Source organism: Haliotis cracherodii, unplaced genomic scaffold, assembly GCF_022045235.1.
Source record: "Haliotis cracherodii isolate W230 unplaced genomic scaffold, xgHalCrac1.p SCAF_41, whole genome shotgun sequence".
In the NCBI taxonomy this organism is placed as follows: domain Eukaryota; kingdom Metazoa; phylum Mollusca; class Gastropoda; order Lepetellida; family Haliotidae; genus Haliotis; species Haliotis cracherodii.
The window spans coordinates 516802-536160 of NW_027266299.1; the positions used below are offsets into that span (position 1 = coordinate 516802).

Below are 19359 nucleotides of genomic sequence, written 5' to 3' on the forward strand. Positions count from 1 at the left end.
CCGAACGATAATAATCACAATATCTAGCACGATGAGTATAGAGGCAACATACGTTAACAAATATGACCTTCTTTCTCGCGTTACCAAGTTCAGTGTTATGTCAATTTGACCTATCCGAGAGCAGGTTGTACACTTTTTTCTTGTTCATTCATGCATGGTGTAACAAAGACATTGGACGGTTATTTAGCATGGAAAAGACATGCAGATTATAGGGTTACAACGCCCCAACCATTTTTGCATTAGCAAAGCCAAACACCCCTCTTCAATTCCCGACATGGGCTGTGTGTTAAGCAGTATGATGGTGTCCTTCACTACGACATGACTGTGAATAATGCCAAAGATGTGTGAGGCCGCACTCCCCTCTGACTGCTAGTGATTGCATCTGACGCTTGATCTTTCCTCCCTCATTAAGCTGACACATTGTGAAATTACTGAATTAACCTTTTCAAGCAACGTTTAACCAATCTCTCTCACTCACACACGCATTGTGCCTTTGATAATCGTGAAGAGACAGATATCAGTTCCAAATAAGCCTGCCCTTGTTCAATAACTGAGTGAAATAGTTCAATGAGTTGATTATGAAAATTGCCATTTTATGTGGGATGGACCGCTCATGTGATAGAGCGCCTGCCGGAGGAGCGTAAGGTCTGGGGTTCGTAATGCAAAAAGACGTTAAAAGATTGTACTTTTTGATACCCTGCCTGACACCCGGCATAAAGGTGACAAGGAATGTTCAGGTCGGAGTCGAGGGTAGCTGATCACACGGTTCCCTTTCCCACATCTTTGCAGTGCTTTTGTTTATAGTGTTGACCTCTTTAGGAAGTAGCTTTGCAAACTTGATTAGATAATAGGTTCGCATGTTGGGGCCATGGCATGATCAGTGACTCAATGAATATATGATGCTTTCAATGTGTAAAACTGAACTAAATCATAATTAATAAGTATATTTACTGCAGTGCTTCAAACACACTATTTTGCAATTGATCACGTTTTATCACACTTGCAACCACTATATGAATTTCCAAGCACATACAGATGCTAAATATATGTGTTTGGTTTTGTAACATTATTTGACTTTGAAAGCCTGTAACCTGAGTACATCGGTATCAATTAAACACATAATGATCCTACATCTTCCCTTGTTCAGCGGATGCTCGATTCTTTCAGCTCTGTCTCGTCTCTCTGTGTGTGAATAAACCAATTCCGTCAAATATCCCACTTGGTTTCACCTTGATGGTAGAAATGTCGTACTTCCTTTCGTTCAGCATCAGTGTATCCCGCACAAACGCCTCTCTCCTATCGGTGCCTCTTAACTCCTCATCCCTACACATGCCATTCCAGAATATAAAAACACAATCCAGTTCCTAATCATTGACGATTACTGAATCTCATATGTCTTCGAGGTTGTGTTCTTTCCTTAGCTCCACGATTCTTCTTTGGATCACTCTTGTGACAAGACGTGGCGTTGACGTGACAACTTCGTTCCTTCAACAATCCATTTCTTGTGTGCCCCGCCGTGATTTTGCTGGAATAGTGCTAGAAACGGCATATGACCATATTCACTCACTGACTCCTCAATAATACCTCTCGTTGTCACCATAATTACATAGTAGTTATACCCCTTTATATTCAACATTAGTGTCTCAAGCATAAACGCCACTCTCCTATCCGGATCATTCTCTTCCCTGTAATATGTCTTAGATCCTGAATCTTGAAGGACATCACCACCTTCTGGTCCTTCTGGTGTACACGGGGGCTTTGCCTTGTGACAGTCTTGTTGTGATGTAAACTGAGAACATTGTGGAAATTTCCTTCGCCCTGATTATGTATCCAGGTTTGTATGCACCAAATTGGCAAACGTCTTTCACCTGCGTCACTTTATCCTTTCCCCAAATACCAAGATGAAACATATCTTAAATAATGTTTAATGCGGCGTGAAACCAAATTTATCTACTTTCCTAAAAACTGCTGTATCTTCTATTCGCAAGACGTCTTGTGTAGTGTTACTATTCATGGTTTATGTTAAGACAGAGAGAGTTCGGCCACTTTGACAATCAGCAACATGGTTCACAAAACAGATGTCCTGTGCAATTTCCTATGTCGAGTTTTACCATAAGTTATCGTATTTTTTCAGGTGAACAAATAACTTGCTTTTTTATGTGCTTGTGACGGGTGTCACCAATGGGGATGCGTCACCCTTTCGCGAACATGTTGTATCAACACCATTTGAGCGTACAAGGAACTCTGTATGCTAACAGAGCTCATTCATCAGTTTGTGGTAACGTCTGTTGCAATCTAGGTCAAAAACGTTATTACACAAGCCCTGCAATATGCGCACGCCAGGCAGGTGTTTGCAGTGTGTGTTAGACATAACAAATGTAGGCCACGGCAGAGTGCAGCTATTTTCCAATTGTTATGAATACCCACTCGGTGGGTAAAGCGGGTACGTCAAGTGAACGACTGCATCGTATTACGTTTAAAATGTAAAGGTGCATCCACAGAGACATAGCTGCGGAATAGTTGGGTCACTGCTACAGGTTGGTCTCTATGCTTTGCTTCACACTTCACTTGATAAACACTAGGTTTGTTGAATGGCTCATGTCTGAGTGATCACAGTATTTAGTCCAACGAGTTTCAAATACATACTAGCATTTTCTGCTGTAACATGTGAAACAGGCGCATATGTTGTAAGTGGAGGCACGCTCTGTTTATAAAGAAACCACATCAGCAACTTGAGGGTACATCACCTGTTCAGTCAGGGAGATCAAGGAGGTGTCGTGGTTTGAGGGAGTCGCAGCCTTGCCTTTTTTGGCGAGACAGTCGTTGGCTGTTGGTGAGTAAAATTTGATTGGTGAAAGTTGGTGTATATGGGCGAGATAGTGATTGTTTCAGAGGTGAGTAAGTGTGCATTTAATGAAGGTGGCAAGTGGGTGAGACGTAGTTGGCTGTTAGTGAGTAGAAGTGTTAGGTGAAAGTCGGTGTATATGGGCGAGATGTTGATTGGTTCGGGGTTGAGTAAGTGTGCATTAAAGGAAGGTGGCAAGTGGGCGAGACGTAGTTGACTGTTAGTGAGTAGAAGTGCTTGGTGAAATTTAGTGCATATGAACGCACGATACAATCATCCTAAACACCAGCTGTGACAGGGATGGTGGTATTGTAGCTGTAGCAGACAGATTGACAGCCGTTGTTTCGTGCGACACAAGGTTATTTGAACGCCAATGGCCTTGTTGATTGTTACTATACTTTGATGATTTCTGTGGCAAACACCTTCCACACTGACACCGCACCCGTGTTATTTGTGTGCCGATTACACAACTCTTACTGACAGGGTGGGGTGGTTGTTCATGCGAAACCGACCGCACTGTGTCTATTGGGCGGCGCCTTTGATATCGCCTCCAAACAATTTTTTTTGAATGGCCCATTAAACATTGATGCACATCAGGATCGCGGAGAAAATACAAGATTCGTCCTTGTTGAATATATCAAGGCACCAATTCATCTTTCATAAAATTGTGTCCTTGATCTTAATATATCAACAATTAACGAAGATATTCAATGCATGTATCAACAAATATATATATACAGGCTAGGTATTTGCCCACAACAACACCTGCATAACTGTTTATTGCAGATTGTAATTGAACGGGAGGAGGGATTGTAGACTCAAATGTACATTAGACCGACACTATGATTAGATACAACGTACTTGTGAGAATATGGGAATTATCATAAGAAGACTGTTGTTTGTTTCTGGACTGTTCCCAGTGTAACTGTATATCGCATACCTAGTGTCCCAGTGTAACTGTATATCGCATACCTAGTGTCCCAGTGTAACTGTATATCGCATACCTAGTGTCCCAGTGTAACTGTATATCGCATACCTAGTGTCCCAGTGTAACTATATATCGCATACCTAGTGTCCCAGTGTAACTGTATATCGCATACCTAGTGTCCCAGTGTAACTGTATATCGCATACCTAGTGTCCCAGTGTTCCTGTATATTGCATACCTAGTGTCCCAGTGTAACTGTATATCGCATACCTAGTGTCACTTAATTGCCCAGTGTGATCAATAGAACGTATATGGAATGCAAAATCCTCTTAAAAGCGTGGGCCGTTAATGTTTTACTTCAACACACCAGACCAAAGGTGCAGCAGGCCATGTTCATCCGCTCTGTGGCCTAGCCTTTGTAATTCATCATAAACAATGTAATGAATAGAAATCTAACAACGAGACATAAAATGGGAAATGAGAAAGAAACCAACCAAACTTTAATGTTGTGGAATATAACGCGAATGAACTGGAGTACATTCGCATGAATTCGTATGATAAACTATAAATATTTGTTGAGAGGTGAGGACGAGTCATTATAGATCGTTACAATATGTACAAAAGGTAAAACTTGTAAAACTATTAGTCACGACTCCCATGGCTGATATCTTTGAACACACAATGCCATACAGAAAGTGGTCAAATGTAACAAAGTTTTCCAGGATTAAAATAAGGCGTGAAATAAATATGTTATACATTTTATGGTCGTAACGTTAAACGCATTTTATGTAAAACTTTAGTAATTTTAGTACCTTTTTTAATTTTGCTGACAAGGATTACACAAGATACAAATATTAATCTCCAGGGGACTGCCAGTCTAGATTATGTGACGGAACATATTCCATGGAGCGTAAAAGGCAAACTAGCGGAGAAAATGATATGAATGAATCACTGCAAATGAAACAGTAATGACAGCAGGTGTTCGCGCATGTGTTTCTCCGAAGGTAGCAACCGACAGCAGGTGTTCGTGCTTGTGTTTCTCTGAAGGTAGCAACCGACAGGAGGTGTTCGCGCATGTGTTTTTCTGAAGGTAGCAACCGACAGCAGGTGTTCCCGCTTGTGTTTCTCTGAAGGTAGCAACCGACAGCAGGTGTTCGCGCATGTGTTTCTCTGAAGGTAGCAACCGACAGCAGGTGTTCGCGCATGTGTTTCTCTGAAGGTAGCAACCGACAGCAGGTGTTGGCGCATGTGTTTCTCCGAAGGTAGCAACCGACAGCAGGTGTTCGCGCATGTGTTTTTTCTGAAGGTAGCAACCGACAGCAGGTGTTCCCGCATGTGTTTCTCTGAAGGTAGCAACCGGCAGCAGGTGTTCCCGCTTGTGTTTCTCTGAAGGTAGCGACCGCCACTCACACAATTTGCTTAAGGCTAACGACGGCGGCATGTACACACACAAGACAATCAAGTGATGGACCAGAAATCTGATACCGCATTTACCGCAACAGAGTGGGACTGATTTTAGCGTCTCGCCCTAAACAGTTAATTCGTAGCAATTTCAGCATAAACATGAATAAATATTGTAACACGGCAATGAGCTGACTGTAGTATGAATATGATCATTAGACTACAACGGAAAAGCAAACGGGGTTGACAGACAAGTCATAGTACACATGGTATACAACCATACATACACAATATCAGAAATTGTAGTTTGTCCCGTATGGGCCGCCACAAACGATACTCATACACTATTGTTTTTACATGTTACAACTCATATTGCAACAACCTATTATGGAAACAGCTAAATCAATCACCGCTAAAATCATTCTTCCATGAAGTACCAGTGATATTCCATTGTGGCAAGTAAAAAGTGCTAGAAACTTATAATCGTAGGTTTGAATCCCAGTTTTCCCCGATTGTGTTTCTATTATTCTAGATAACATACCCGTGATAGTCGGCCAAGAGGATCTAACTCTCACTGGAACTGAAATAATGTTCAAGGTGACGTTTAGCCAACTCAGTCACTCGCGGGCACTCCATATTCTCCTTTCGTCACTGAAGTAGCAAGCTGGATAATTGTCATCGCGAATCATGGTCACTTTATCAAACTCGCTTGACATTCTGTGAAACACCTCTTGACAAAAATCCCAGGGTAAGTGATGTGTCAGTCGGACAGTGACAGAAGCCAATATAGTTCCAACTGAAATCTGTTTCTTATACAGTGGCGAAGCAACATATACGCAAAACAACAATTGTTTTTACTTGCCTTTCGCGGCAATCCATCGGTTTGTCAAAGGGAAGCTACTCTTACCCTTGTCTATGAGACGTCACGGCCACGTTCAGACGTTGTTGACAGTCGGCCTATCCTGTCATAACGTTAAGTGCAGTCAGATGTACACACAGCCACTAAACAAATCAAGGTAACAATTCAAACATATTTCGGCCAAATTCAACTATTTTAATTTGTGGAAAAGGTTTCAAGCCACAGAGGTCGACAAGCACAGATCTGACTATTGATCCTGCTTGGCTGGGCCTAGTGCCCTCGCAATATTGTTTCAAAATTTATATCTCCAAAGTTGCCAAAACTTATGAAATGTCTTAGCTACGTCACAGTTGGACAATGATTTTCAGAATATTAGACTGTTCTTTTGATAATGATAGCAATTACCCCTTTAGTTTATTCAGATTCCCGATGGTTAATTCTGAATCGATCGCCGAATGAGAAGCGCCATGTTTGTTTATAAACACTGAAAGTAGTCCCTACTTGACCTTTGATATTTGCATCTCTATCCGCAAATGACCCCAACGGATATCGTTTTTATCCGTTGGCTTTATCCTGCCGAGAATCCTACCCATTATATGATAAATATGTTTCCCCCAGAAAAGGGTACATGTTGTGTACATGGTAGTATACATGTAGTGACTATCCATTAAGTGTCCTGCGTATATTGTGTTCTGAGTGGACAGAAATACAAGACAGGTTGCATGGTTTATGTAGGCACTACTATACTCCAAAGTTGATGTGACATTGATGATGTTTCTCCCTTTTCAGTCGCCAGAATGACGACAGCACGTGTAGTAGACCGTGGATATGCCTGGATCGTGCTGTTCGCCACGTTCTGCGTGATGTTCATCTGCGGGATGTTGGTGTACTCGACCGGGGTGATCAACACCGCCATCTTGGAGGAAGTTGACAGCGACCTCTCGCGGACGTCATGGGTTGGCTCAACTATGTTAGGGACCTTCACCTTAATGGGTATGATTAAAGACACACAACTTATAATGGCATATCGCATAAATAAAGACGGCTTAGCTTTCTGATTGCCCAATATGTCTTCAAATCTAATTGGTGACGAAGTTTGTGTCGTGTATAAAACTTTATCAACAGGCCACTGTTAATCTTTGGAAATAGAGCAGTTTTCCTTTGAGTCAAAATATATATGCAGTGCATATACCCCAACACAGAGGAATTTCTTTTTCTGGAATTATATTATTTGCTCGACAATAATACCAACTTCTGAATGTTTATTAGTTGTATAAACATTGTGTTACTGCCATCAAATGTAAGTGACTGAATGACATGTTCGAGGTGTCACATACACACATCTAAAAACGAATACATATGTCAATAATCTACTGCTTGAATTTTGAAATGGTAATTATTTGTGCATTTTGATTTTGTACTACCCACTGTTTACTTTTATGAATGTTATTATATTTTTATCAAGATAATTGAACAACTGTTTTTTCTGTACCATATGGTCATTTCAGAGACTACATGTTCGTCTATTTGAGAAAGTAAATGTATGCAAGACCATGTCATTCAAAGTAGTTTTATTCCTAACACAACGCTCAATTGTAGAATATGTATTCTCTTAACGTGGCTCAACGTGGCAACAGTCGTCGTTTCCAAGAGGAGCGGTGTGGGTCCTGTTGGGGGGCCATGCCAGTAGCATAGGTCCCCATGGTCCCTGATAAGGTTGCCCGAATCTGGTTGCTGTAATCTGTTTTATGTTGCATTGACCTTTTCTTGTAACATCTTTTAATGCTCTAAAACTACTTAGAAAAGCACAAATATGACATACTAGCTACTATACCATCGTCGATATGTTTGAATATACCTTTATTGATATATAACTTATTCTTGTAAGGATAACGGCTAAAGAACTGCCGATATCACTTTAAACTTTTTCCTCACACTCTTATCTATAGAAGCCTAAATACTCGTTCAATACTTATGCATGCTTGTATCATTAACTTAATTTAATCTCTTTAAATACGTCAGTTTCGCTATATTTTGTATTGATGCCAGACTAATCTCTAAGAAAGCATTATAATATAATCTTTTGAAAATTAATTAGTATTTGTGAGAGTGTATACATGTTCTGTCAACATTTAGGCATAAAAGTTGCCAAGAGAAGAAAGACATATAAAGAGACATAAGAAATCTCTGCTTAAAGGCATTCAAGCTGACATACTGCATCTAAAGAACATTTACAGAGTCTCATTGTTGACCATTACCCAGGTCCGTTGGCGGGTGTGATCACCAACAAACTAGGCTACAGGCTGTCCTGCTTCGGCGGAAGAATACTCATCCTGTTGGGACTCACTTCAGCGTCGTTCGTTCATGATGTTACTGGACTCATCATAACGTATGGAGTCATCGCAGGTGATTACGGGGTGTACCTCAGTGACAAACATGAAAGCAATCAAGTTGAAATGTCAACAGTTCAGTTGCATTTAGTTTGAACAATTGCATGTTATTACACGGTATTTTCAAACGTATACAAAGAAGAAAAGTTCCATTAGATAGATCCCTTCTCAGGGTTATTATCGCAACTTACAACAAATTCTGCATGTGTTTAAGTCAGAGAAAATTGATATGTTGACCCTTTTATAATTATCCATTGTGTGCGCCCATGTTTCGGTGTTACGTCAACACTGTTTTACAATATCCAGCAAACAAGATACTGTGTTCAGATATATATTCTATATTTAGTGCCCCCCCCCCCCCCCCCCCCCCCTAGGATTCAGTGAGTGAGTGAGTGAGTGAGTTGGGTTTTAACGCCGCTTTTAACAGTATTCCAGTTATATCACGGCGTGTCAGCTTAATGTGGGAGGAAAGCCCGAAGTGATGCAGGTATCAGACGTTTACCTCTTCGGTGAAACCCACGAGCACGGGTATGGTACTGACAAACCTAGAAACATAATCGGGGTGAACCAGGATTCGAACCCACAATCATAGGTTTCTGGCGTGTCCAGGGGACGCAACTCTGCACAGCGAATCGCGGCGCCTTAGAGGACTGGGCCACCCGTGCCCCCCCTAGGATTCAGAAAGGGTAGGGTAACTGCATAGAAAAAGGGCACTTCATAAACTAAAAAGGGCATATTGGCGAGGATTAATGATAAAATTAAAGATGGTTATATAAGTTTTATTCTTTTAAATTCTTTTATTTAAGTACTAAGTATTAAAAGAAATAGTATTGCGTCTCAAAAGTAAGTATCCAAGCTATTTGAATTCTTTTATTTGGTCAGCATAAACGCCACAACAATAAACAACAGATTTCAGATTGCAAATGGATTCAAAAGGCGGATATTACAGAGTAAACAACAATCTTAGCCGAAAAACACAAACACATACATCACATGACTTTCTATGTTCATTTTCTATAATTCATGAAGGTGGAGTTCAGATGGCAAAATAACCCAACTGGTTATCGGAATGATTTAAATACAAACTTCCTAATCATTATCAAAACAATCTTGCGGCTCATCCGGAAACGGAGAGAACTCCGCACAAGTTAAAATATGGAAAATGTTATGGGCAAGTATGAAGACTCGGCAATATTAATGGCAGGGAGTTACCAAAAACGTGCAGGGCGCACAACACAACCGACAGGGCGCAAGAAATCAATGGTAGGGCGCTGCTCCCCGCTGAACGCGGAAAGGCGGAACACTAATATTCATTCATTCATTCGTTCAATTCTTCATTCCATCATTGTCTTATGTTTTGGCAGGTTTCGGCGTTGGTCTGGGGCTGAATTCCGCGTGTGTGGCCCCTGGCCATTACTTTGTCAACAGACGAGGTCTGGCATTTGGCGTGACTGTATCAGGGGCTGGTATGGGGATGTTTGCCGGGGGTCCACTAAGTCAGCTGCTGATCCATGAGTACAGTCTCAGCGGCTGTCTTCTTATCTTTGGCGCCATCTCCTCCAACATGTGTGTTGCAGCCTGTCTTCTGAGACCTGTACCAAGCACCAAACAGGACATTATAATAGAAACCACATTGGAGGAACCCGACATATCAGAAACATTTGTGAAGGATTCAGTTGTATCAAGAGAGAAATGTTCTGTTGACAGTGTCGATTGTTTATCTGCAATAGAGCCATTGATGGAGGACAACTGTAATGAGAGTGGAGGTGCAGTTCAACATACCACAAACTTTGAGGAAGACTACATCAACCTAAAGCCTAACGTTAGCATGTTAGATGAGAATGAATGTCACCCATTGACATCCAGTAATGACGATCAATGCTTCATTCACGCAAATGATTATAAAGGCACCACAACAAAAGAAGATGGATCATATTATGAGCACGAATCTCCTTACCCTTTCAGAAATTGCTTCAAAAGGATAAAAAGAATAACCATCATAAACAAATATGGATTCATAAGCTACTGTCTCAGTTATTTGTTCTGGTCAATCGGTGAAGGAGCATGCCTGTTCCATCTTCCCAACTATGCCAAGCATAAAGGTAGTACAGACAGTCAGGCAGCTAGTCTTTTCACGGTTATGGGAGTGGCAAGCCTAACTTCAAGACTCCTTGCAGGGTTTGCAGGTAATGATGCCTCGGTGGACTATTTGACACTTCACATGGGACTTCTGGGAATGAGTGGACTCCTGACACTGTGTTTCCCCCTTTTCTCACACTCCTACGCTCTACAGTTGACGTTTAGTGCTGCATATGGGATGTATAGCGGTGGTCCTAATTCTCTTATCAGTCCAATAACGATAGAGCTGGTGGGCTTGAAGCATCTTGCTGTTGGAGTAGGCATCGAGAACTTCTTTTGTGGAGTTGGTTTCTTCACGGGACCTCCTCTTGCAAGTAGGTAGATCTTTTTATATCAACTTAAATTGCATGCAATATTATTTTAGTTGACACAAATGAAATGCAAAAAATATAAGTTTTATGAAAATTAGAAATAAATATCTTGCCAACAAGAAACATCTAAATAGAGGGAAAAATTTTGTAGTTGAACCAATATATTTTGAAACATAACTTTACTACTTTAGTATGAATGTTACCTTCTAATTTGAAACTCAAGCTAGGGAAATTTCGGTTATGGTTTGTTGTCTGAGACTCTTGAAGATAGTCTTTTATTAACACATTCCTTCACATTGACAAGCTGCAGTAGACTGAGCAGTAAGTATAAGAATGTTCAAATGTCGATTAGCATTAACTTGTCACTAACTTGTAGGCCTATTACACAGAACTATTTACAGAGACAGGGGGAAAAAAGAATTACCACTATTTTACATATATATCCATATTCATACACATTCATACACATACGCATGCATATATACAAATAAATATTTAGACTGTATGTAATGACTGAAGTCGAAAAGCTTTGTAAACGTAGACTGCTAGATTTCGTATGATTTTAAAGTTAGTGGATGACATAGGAGCATTAAATTTATTTTTAGAGGGGGTTGTAAAATATTTATGAGGAATGTATTCAGCTCTTAAAGCACAAAATGATCTTCGTCCTCAATAAAATTCTGGTTACAAATCAAACACATTCTCTGTTTTTTAATTTCCTTAATATATCGACCGGTCTCAATTCGCAGCCGATGGGAGGAGCATCTCAACTGAGCAAGTGCAGCTCTGAATTTTGAAACATTTACTACCTTGCTTTCTATAGCTTTCTAAGCCAAATGAAACTTTGTAAAGAGAGTAACTTTGGGATTTAGTGCTAGATGAAACAGCTGCATGCCAATCTTGCTCAGACGAGGCTTTTAAACGGTTTACAAATTCCGAAATAAACATTAACTTGAAATGCTTCTTCTATATTTCAGGTTTCATTTATGCAGTGACGAAACGTTATGACTTCACATTCGTATTTGCAGGTGATATTATTAAGTCGGACATAACACTGAAAGAAATAGCATTCTTTCCGAAAAAATCTAAAATGTTCCCTCTTGGAAATACATGTAAGTGATTCAAAATTACCTTATTCAAAAGCTTGCTGAGATGATATTTTCTAAGCTTCGACATGTTTGGAAAGTTGTGTGTCAGTTTGGATAGTTTGGGAAAGGTAGGTAAAATTGCGATTTTGTACAACAGTTATACGTGTTGTCATTTATGTTATTTTTAGATATTTTCGAAATATCAGTATTCCCTTGTTCCTCCGTGTACGTTGGAATGTTGCTGTTTCTTCCAGTGTATGTCTAGTTTATACAGAAACTGCAACAGCAGTATTATTCAGTGTTTTATCGAGTTATCCGATTTGCTTTATCTGAGCAAAACTAAATTATGCCAATTGATTTAATTCGAAGAATCATTTTCAGTGTGCAGAAAGCAAGTAGAAATACAATCACTCTATAATTTTAGAAGCATAGATTCTTAACAAATATAAACAATTCCATAATAACCGTTTTCTTTTGTGTTTCTAGGGGTTGGGAGTATGTGTAAACACGCCTGATCCCTGACTACATGCATAAAGTGACTTATACACAATTTATTATAACTAGAGTTGATCTTGTCTATGACAGTTGGTATTCAATATCCTACACTAATTATTTATTATTCACACAATATAATTTGTTTGTTTGTTTGTTCTTTAATACCTTGGCAATATTTCTGGTATATGACGGCGGTCTGTAAATAATCGAATCTGGACCAGACAGTCCAGTGATTGACATAATGACCATCGATCCTCGCAATTGGGAAACGATGACATGTATGAACCAAGTCAGCGATCCTGACCACCCGATTCTGTTAGTTGCCTCTTATGACAAGCATAGTCGCCTTTTACGGCCTTTTCACAGTTGCTGAAAACCTATTCTGTCCAGTATCCACACAATACAAACAATATTTTTCAAACAAATCACCTCCTTAAACTGCCAACCAAACACTTATGATTAATTGATCGCATGTCAAAACCGCCAAGAAAACAATAAGTTGACGTGTAACCAATCATTTTTTCTTTTTTGAACTTGATTATATGTGTTCACAACAGTATTTGGTTTTGTAGGAATTATTATGCTGCTTGCGTCGTTCTTTGGTGCCATGGCGGGGATCTTTGGGAAACACTCGCAACGAATAGAAGGCGTTGACACGCCACAGGAAGCACAAGTGGCTGTTGAAGTATCTCCAAAAGGATAGAGAGTGTGACTGCCACAGCTGAACTGAGTTCAAGGAGGATCCAGGCAACTGGTTGCTTGGTCATATTAATCAATGCCATAACCTTATAAAGACATGATAGGTAGACTTGTGTGACAGAATAGACTGTTGAAAAGTCTACTAAATGATGCAATTATGATATGATTTCAAATCAAGTTCTTTCGTCTTTTTTTCTGTACAAAACAACAGCGAATGGAACAGACACGAAATTTCACTCGTTTTGACTTTAGAGGCCTTCTATGCGCTATTCTTGATGAACACGTTCTGACAGAAGTTTAAGTATTGTACGTGGTAAACATTTCACAATAAATAACATGATGTGGGTGGAATGGGGATGAGGAATTCAGGGCGTTATCTTCAAAATATAATCATGATATTAGTTCTCAGTCACGTTGAGGTGAGGTGAGGTGAAATGGGGTTTAACATCGCGTCCAAGATTATTGCACTTATATAGCGACGTGCATGCACGTGTATATGTGTGTGTGTGTGTGTGGCTGCTTGTACTAGTCCGGACTGATGCCGATTTATAGTGCTAGCACACTGAGATACCATGCCGCAGTTTAACATGAATACCCCACTCCGAGCCGACCAGTCCTTGTTTTAGCCCCTTAATGCCGAGCGCCAGACAGGGTAACAACAAGTACCATCTTTTAACGTCTCAGTCACGTTGAGCAAATCAGTTACACCTTAAGACAGCCTATATCTATTTGGTCTTTTTGAAGAACAGGCAGGATTTAGAGCTGGATATTCCACAATGGACAATGTTTTCATTTTCCAAGCTTTAATTACCAAATATCTCTCAAAAAGGGGAGGTAAATTATATGCATGTTTTGTTGATTCCGTTCAAAGAAAATAACTCTGGCACTTTTTTGGTAAACATGGGTGGGCATCAAAGATGGAAAAAATCATTAAAAGCCATATACGAATCAGTTAAAGCTTGTGTACGAACCAATGGTAATAACCTTGCAAGTATGTTTGTTTGTCCTTTGGGAGTGCGTCAGGGTTGTGTATTAAGCCAATTCTTGTTCTCTTGCTTCAAAAATGAACTTGTTCTTGAAATTAATTCAAAATCTAAAAGTGGCAAAAGTTAACTAAAGTTATTGTCTTTAAAAGCGGTAGGAAATTATCAAAATTAGAGAAATGGATATACACAGACGCACATATAGAGATTGTTTCATCTTATACTTACCTTGGAATATTGTTTAATAAGACTTTGAGTTGGAATAAATATCTATACTCACATGCAAAAAAACCGCAAGTGGTTTTAAGCAAATAGGTGACAAACACGGAACCATAAATTGATACGAGGTTTAGCATGTAGTGAAGCCTGATGGTGTTATCAATATTTTTGGTTGCATTTTGGAAGCCCCGAGTAAAAACGCAACGAATCGCCAAAACGCACCATTTCAATGAATATGTGGGTATCATGCACCCGTTTCTCGCGAAATCGAACTGTAGTGGCTATAAAACTGTGGCCGATTCTTGGACCTACCACTCCTTGGTCAACAATGCCACGCCTTACTCAAAGTCAGAGAAACCAGGCTATCAGACGTTTGGAAGCTGGAGAGTCTGTCCAAGATGTTGCCCGTCATTTCCACGTTAACATAACCACAATTTACCGTCTCCTACATCCTTACAATGCTACACAGACCACAGATGACCTTCCTCGGAGCGGTCGTCCTAGGGTCACCACACCTCGACAAGATCGGCAGATTACCCGTCAACACCAGCGACATCCGTTCCTAACTGCAAGTGAAAGTGATCGACAGACCATTGGAACACATAATCGACACATTAGCCGGGACACTGTGACCCGACGTCTCCGTTCCAACAACCTCAGATGTCGCCGACCATCACGCTGTCCTGTTCTCCGACCACGGTATCGACAAGCACGACTTAAGTGGACACAGGGTCATCACAATTGCCGTCATCGTGAGTGGAGGCGTGTCATCTTCTCTGATGAAAGTGGCTTTTGTGTCTCCCATGCAGACGGAAGAGTCAGAATTTGGCGGCGTCGAGGTGATCGTTTCGCTGACAGAAACGTTGTAGAAAGGGATCCATGGGGTGGACCTAGCGTCATGATATGGACAGGGATTGGACTTACTGAGAGACCTGGACCCATGTGCTTTTTGAAAGTTGGTCAAGGTCGGGGACACGGCGTTACTGCTCAGCAGTATATCGACCAAGTGATCAGACCCCATGTTGTTCCATTTTTTGCACAACATCAACAACACATTTTCCAGCAGGACAACGATCGTCCCCACGTTGCCAGAGCTACCATGGCCTTTCTGCAACAACACAACATCCGTGATCTACCGTGGCCAGCCCTCAGCCCTGATCTGAACCCCCATCGAACACTTGTGGGATGAGGTTCAAAGGCGTCTGCACAATGTGCGCCCAGTCCCTACAACTACCGATGAACTACGCACAGCTGCTCTGGATGTGTGCAGGAGGATCCCTTGGGCCTTCACAAATCGTCTGATCCACTCAATGTACAGGAGATGTGTGGCAGTGATCAATGCTAATGGTGGTCACACCAGGTATTGACTGACATTTGGGGTATTGACCCACGGCGAGGGACACCAGAAATGGGCTTCACACGTTGTACCAATGTCGGGAATCGAACCCGTGTCTTTGGCGTGACGAGCGAACGCTTTAACCACTAGGCTACCCGACCGCTATAGAAAGTATGAGTGTATAGAAAAAGTTCATCTTTATGCGTGTAAATGTGTAATTGTGGTTCGATCCTCAACCCAAAATGGGGAATGTGGCAGATATCCATTGTATATATTTTCGCTTAAGCGCTGTATAAATTATTGGTTAAAACTAACGACTCTTCCATTCCCGCGAAACCCAGCGAAACTGCAACATATGGAGAATCATCTTAAAGTTAACTGTAACAGTCGGCAGGGTTTAAAACGTGTACAACCAAAATGGTTTGATCATGAATGTGAGCCCGCAAAAAGAACCAAATATTGTCGTCTAAACACGTTTCGGAGATGTCAAACAAATGAAAATCTGACTAGGTATATTCAGTCTAAGAGACACTTCCGCCTTTTGTGCAAAGGGAAGTGCCAACATTTTAACAACACGATCGCGGACGATATTCCTACAGCAGTTGCAGATGGCGATTGTAAGAAGTTTTGGTTAAAAATAGATGCACTACTGCAGAACCGTTATGAGAAGATACATTTCTCGGCAGAAAAGTGGTTTATTTATTTTAAAGATTTACTAAACCCGACTCGTCGTAACAGCAGTGATGGGTTTGATGCAATTGTCAATGATTATATGACACATCACGATGATGAATGTACTCATTGTAACAGTATGGATAATGTGTCAGAACGTATTACCAGAGAGGAGATTGAGAAATCAATCAAGTCACTTAAAATGGGCACATCCCCGGGTATTGATGGTATACCACCCGAATTTGTTAAACACGCTAATTCAGTTTTACCATATTTAGAAATATTATTCAATGCTATATTGGATGGCGGTGTTTTTCACGATAGTTGGAATGTCGGCATAATTATCCCATTGTATAAAAATGGGATGTTTGTGATCCAAATAATTACCGTGGTATGTCTTTGCTAAATATAATGGGTAAAATATTCACATCTATCCTTGAATCCAGAATAAGAATATGGCTACAGATTCATAAAGTATTACATGAATGTCAAGCAGGTTTTAGACATTTGATAATATATTTGTCCTACAATCTTTATGTCAAAAATAATTTGAGAAAACCAAAACACAGATTCTATGCAGCTTTCATATACTCAACAACAAAAGTTCATGTGACACCAATATTTTAGTATATTTTTCAAACAAGTAAAGGTCTCGGCTTGTGGTAGAATCAGACATTCGAAAACTGAAATATTTGCATCATGTGAAGTACGCCAGGGATGCATGTTGAGTCCTGTTTTATTTATATTTTTTATGAATAAGCTTGTAGATGAAATAAAGAAAGGTGTTTTTGTTAAAGACGGACGAAACGATATCATACTGCTATTATTTGCAGATACCGTAACATTGAGTGATGGCACTGTAATAGGCCTACAAAGAAAAGTTGATGTGTTAAAAGGTTATTGTAACAAATGGGGCCTAGAAGTTAACCCGGAGAAGTCATGTACTGTTGTTTTCGGAAATGGCGGATACATAAGAAATACAGAAAAATGGACTTATGACGGTAAACATATGAAAGTAGTGTCCCACTATAAATTTCTAGGTATTGTCTTCACATCTAGATTAATTTCGTCAAAAACGTGTGAAACATTAGCACTGCAAGCCAGAAAGGCTTCGTTTCCTATCATTACCTCATTAAAGGATTATCCAAACATTTCTCTAAAGGTAGCATCTACTATATTTGACAGTAAAATAGCTTCCATATTGGTTGGGAAATTTTGGGTTACTCTTCTCGTGCAAATATTGAGTTTTTACTTTTAACGATATTTATGTGTTAATAAAAAAGTATCAACCAATGCTGTACTAGGCGAGGTAGTAGTACAGACAGTCAGGCAGCTAGTCTTTTCACGGTTATGGGAGTGACGAGCCTAACTTCAAGACTCCTTTCAGGGTTTGCAGGAAATGATGCCTCGGTGGACTATTTGACACTTCACATGGGACTTCTGGGAATGAGTGGACTCCTGACACTGTGTTTCCCCCTTTTCTCAAACTCCTACGCTCTACAGTTGACGTTTAGTGCTGCATATGGGATGTACATGTGTAAAGCGGTGCCCCTCATTCTCTTATCAGTCCAATAATGATAGAGCTGGTTGGCTTGAAGCATCTTGCTGTTGGAGTAAGCATCGAGCACTTCTTTTGTGGAGTTGGTTTTTTCACAGGCCCTCCTCTTGCAAGTGGGAAGATTTCCCCCCAAACCATTCACTTTCTTATTACCTGAACTGACATATATGAAATGCATAATTAGTTCTAGACAACAGAGTACATTGCTGACGTCAGTGGTTGTCTCAAATCCTTTGGCTTAGTGCAGAGATATATATTTTAACTTACACATTCGCCCAAATCGATTAGCTGTACTAAACCGATGACTTAATGTATCAATACTTCGATTGACATTAACTGCATTTCAGGTTTCATATAATCAGCAACAAGGCGTTATGACTTCTCATTCGCATTTGTAGGTGAGCTACACATTAAACTGGAACAAATATCATTCTATACAAACATTTCCAAACAGTTCACACTTAGAAATGTAACGTTTGAAAATACCTTTTTTCTACAGCTTGGATTGATGACATTTCCGTGCATTGAAATGTATGAAAGTTGACTGACGAACAGTTTGAAGAGTTTTGGAAAACGTTTGAGTGTTGAAAATTTTCTTTTCAGAATATCAGTCTTCCCTTGTTTCGTTGTGTGCATGGACATGTTGCTGTTTATTCCAGTATATTTAGTTGTATATTTGTAGTTGTACTTCAGACAGAACCTGCGAAAGCCGTATTCAGCAGATCTTGTCATCCGATAACTCTGGCTCGAAACCTCGTAATGAGAATGATTTTGTGTGAAGGCAGCCAGAGTGAACACAATCACTCTTTACTTTTAAAACTGTTGATGACATAAACTTAACCGTTTTGTATTTGTATGTGGGTTGGTAATATTTAAACGTATACGTTTTGATTATATGCACAAACATAAGTACGTACACTTTTATTTCTGGTATTTTCAGTTGATCTATTCAGTGACAGTTGGTATTCAGATCTTACAATTATTGTTCATACGAGCCTTAAAGACAATTATAATGTAGATATCTCATAAATCAGCTTGCTTTTTGGGGCATCATTATTTACAATGGAAAGCTGTATTTGGTTATGCAGGAATTATTATGCTGCTTGCGGCGTTCTGTGGTGCCATGGCGGGGATGTTTGGCAAACACTTGCAGCAGGTGCGAGGTGTTCCCACGCCACAGAAAGTCAAAGACGCTGTCACGTAACAACACTTCGATGTGTCTCCTAAGGGATAGAATTCGTAGGAAGACTGACTGTGTTGACGCTCAAGGCCGCTCCAGACAACATGTAGCATGACCATCAGCATCCGTGCTACCCAGACCACCAACACTACCCATTGAAGCCATACCATCCATTGTCATTGCCTTACGACATGATAGGATGAAATGTACGACAGTTTAAACATCTGCCTCATAATACAATTATGAAATATTTTATAA

At 40.2% G+C, this 19359-nt stretch overlaps 1 protein-coding gene and 1 long non-coding RNA gene across 4 annotated transcripts in view; both read left to right on the plus strand.

Moving 5' to 3' along the window:
- LOC139441573 (uncharacterized) overlaps nucleotides 1-19359 on the plus strand; it is a 395726-nt gene that overhangs the window by 284192 nt on the left and 92175 nt on the right. The window lies entirely within an intron of this gene.
- On the plus strand, nucleotides 2390-13402 carry LOC139441590 (monocarboxylate transporter 9-like). Of its 3 annotated transcripts, none has more exons than XM_071222403.1 (6): nucleotides 2390-2537; nucleotides 6821-7024; nucleotides 8294-8437; nucleotides 9786-10874; nucleotides 11849-11899; nucleotides 13027-13402. In XM_071222403.1, the coding sequence occupies exons 2-6, from the start codon at nucleotides 6829-6831 to the stop codon at nucleotides 13155-13157; spliced, it is 1611 nt and encodes a 536-aa protein (XP_071078504.1). In that variant the 5' UTR covers nucleotides 2390-2537; nucleotides 6821-6828; the 3' UTR covers nucleotides 13158-13402. The 3 variants fall into 3 exon arrangements, with proteins under 3 accessions (XP_071078504.1, XP_071078506.1, XP_071078505.1); XM_071222404.1 differs by lacking the exon at nucleotides 2390-2537 and adding an exon at nucleotides 2751-2833; XM_071222405.1 differs by lacking the exon at nucleotides 11849-11899.

Bases quoted from the DNA above. Each gene is read 5' to 3' on its own strand.
- LOC139441590 (XM_071222403.1), top strand. From the start codon at position 6,829: ATGACGACAGCACGTGTAGTAGACCGTGGATATGCCTGGATCGTGCTG. The intron at 7,025-8,293 runs GTATGATTAAAG...ACCATTACCCAG, and splicing joins AGGGACCTTCACCTTAATGG to GTCCGTTGGCGGGTGTGATC. The intron at 8,438-9,785 runs GTGATTACGGGG...ATGTTTTGGCAG, and splicing joins AACGTATGGAGTCATCGCAG to GTTTCGGCGTTGGTCTGGGG.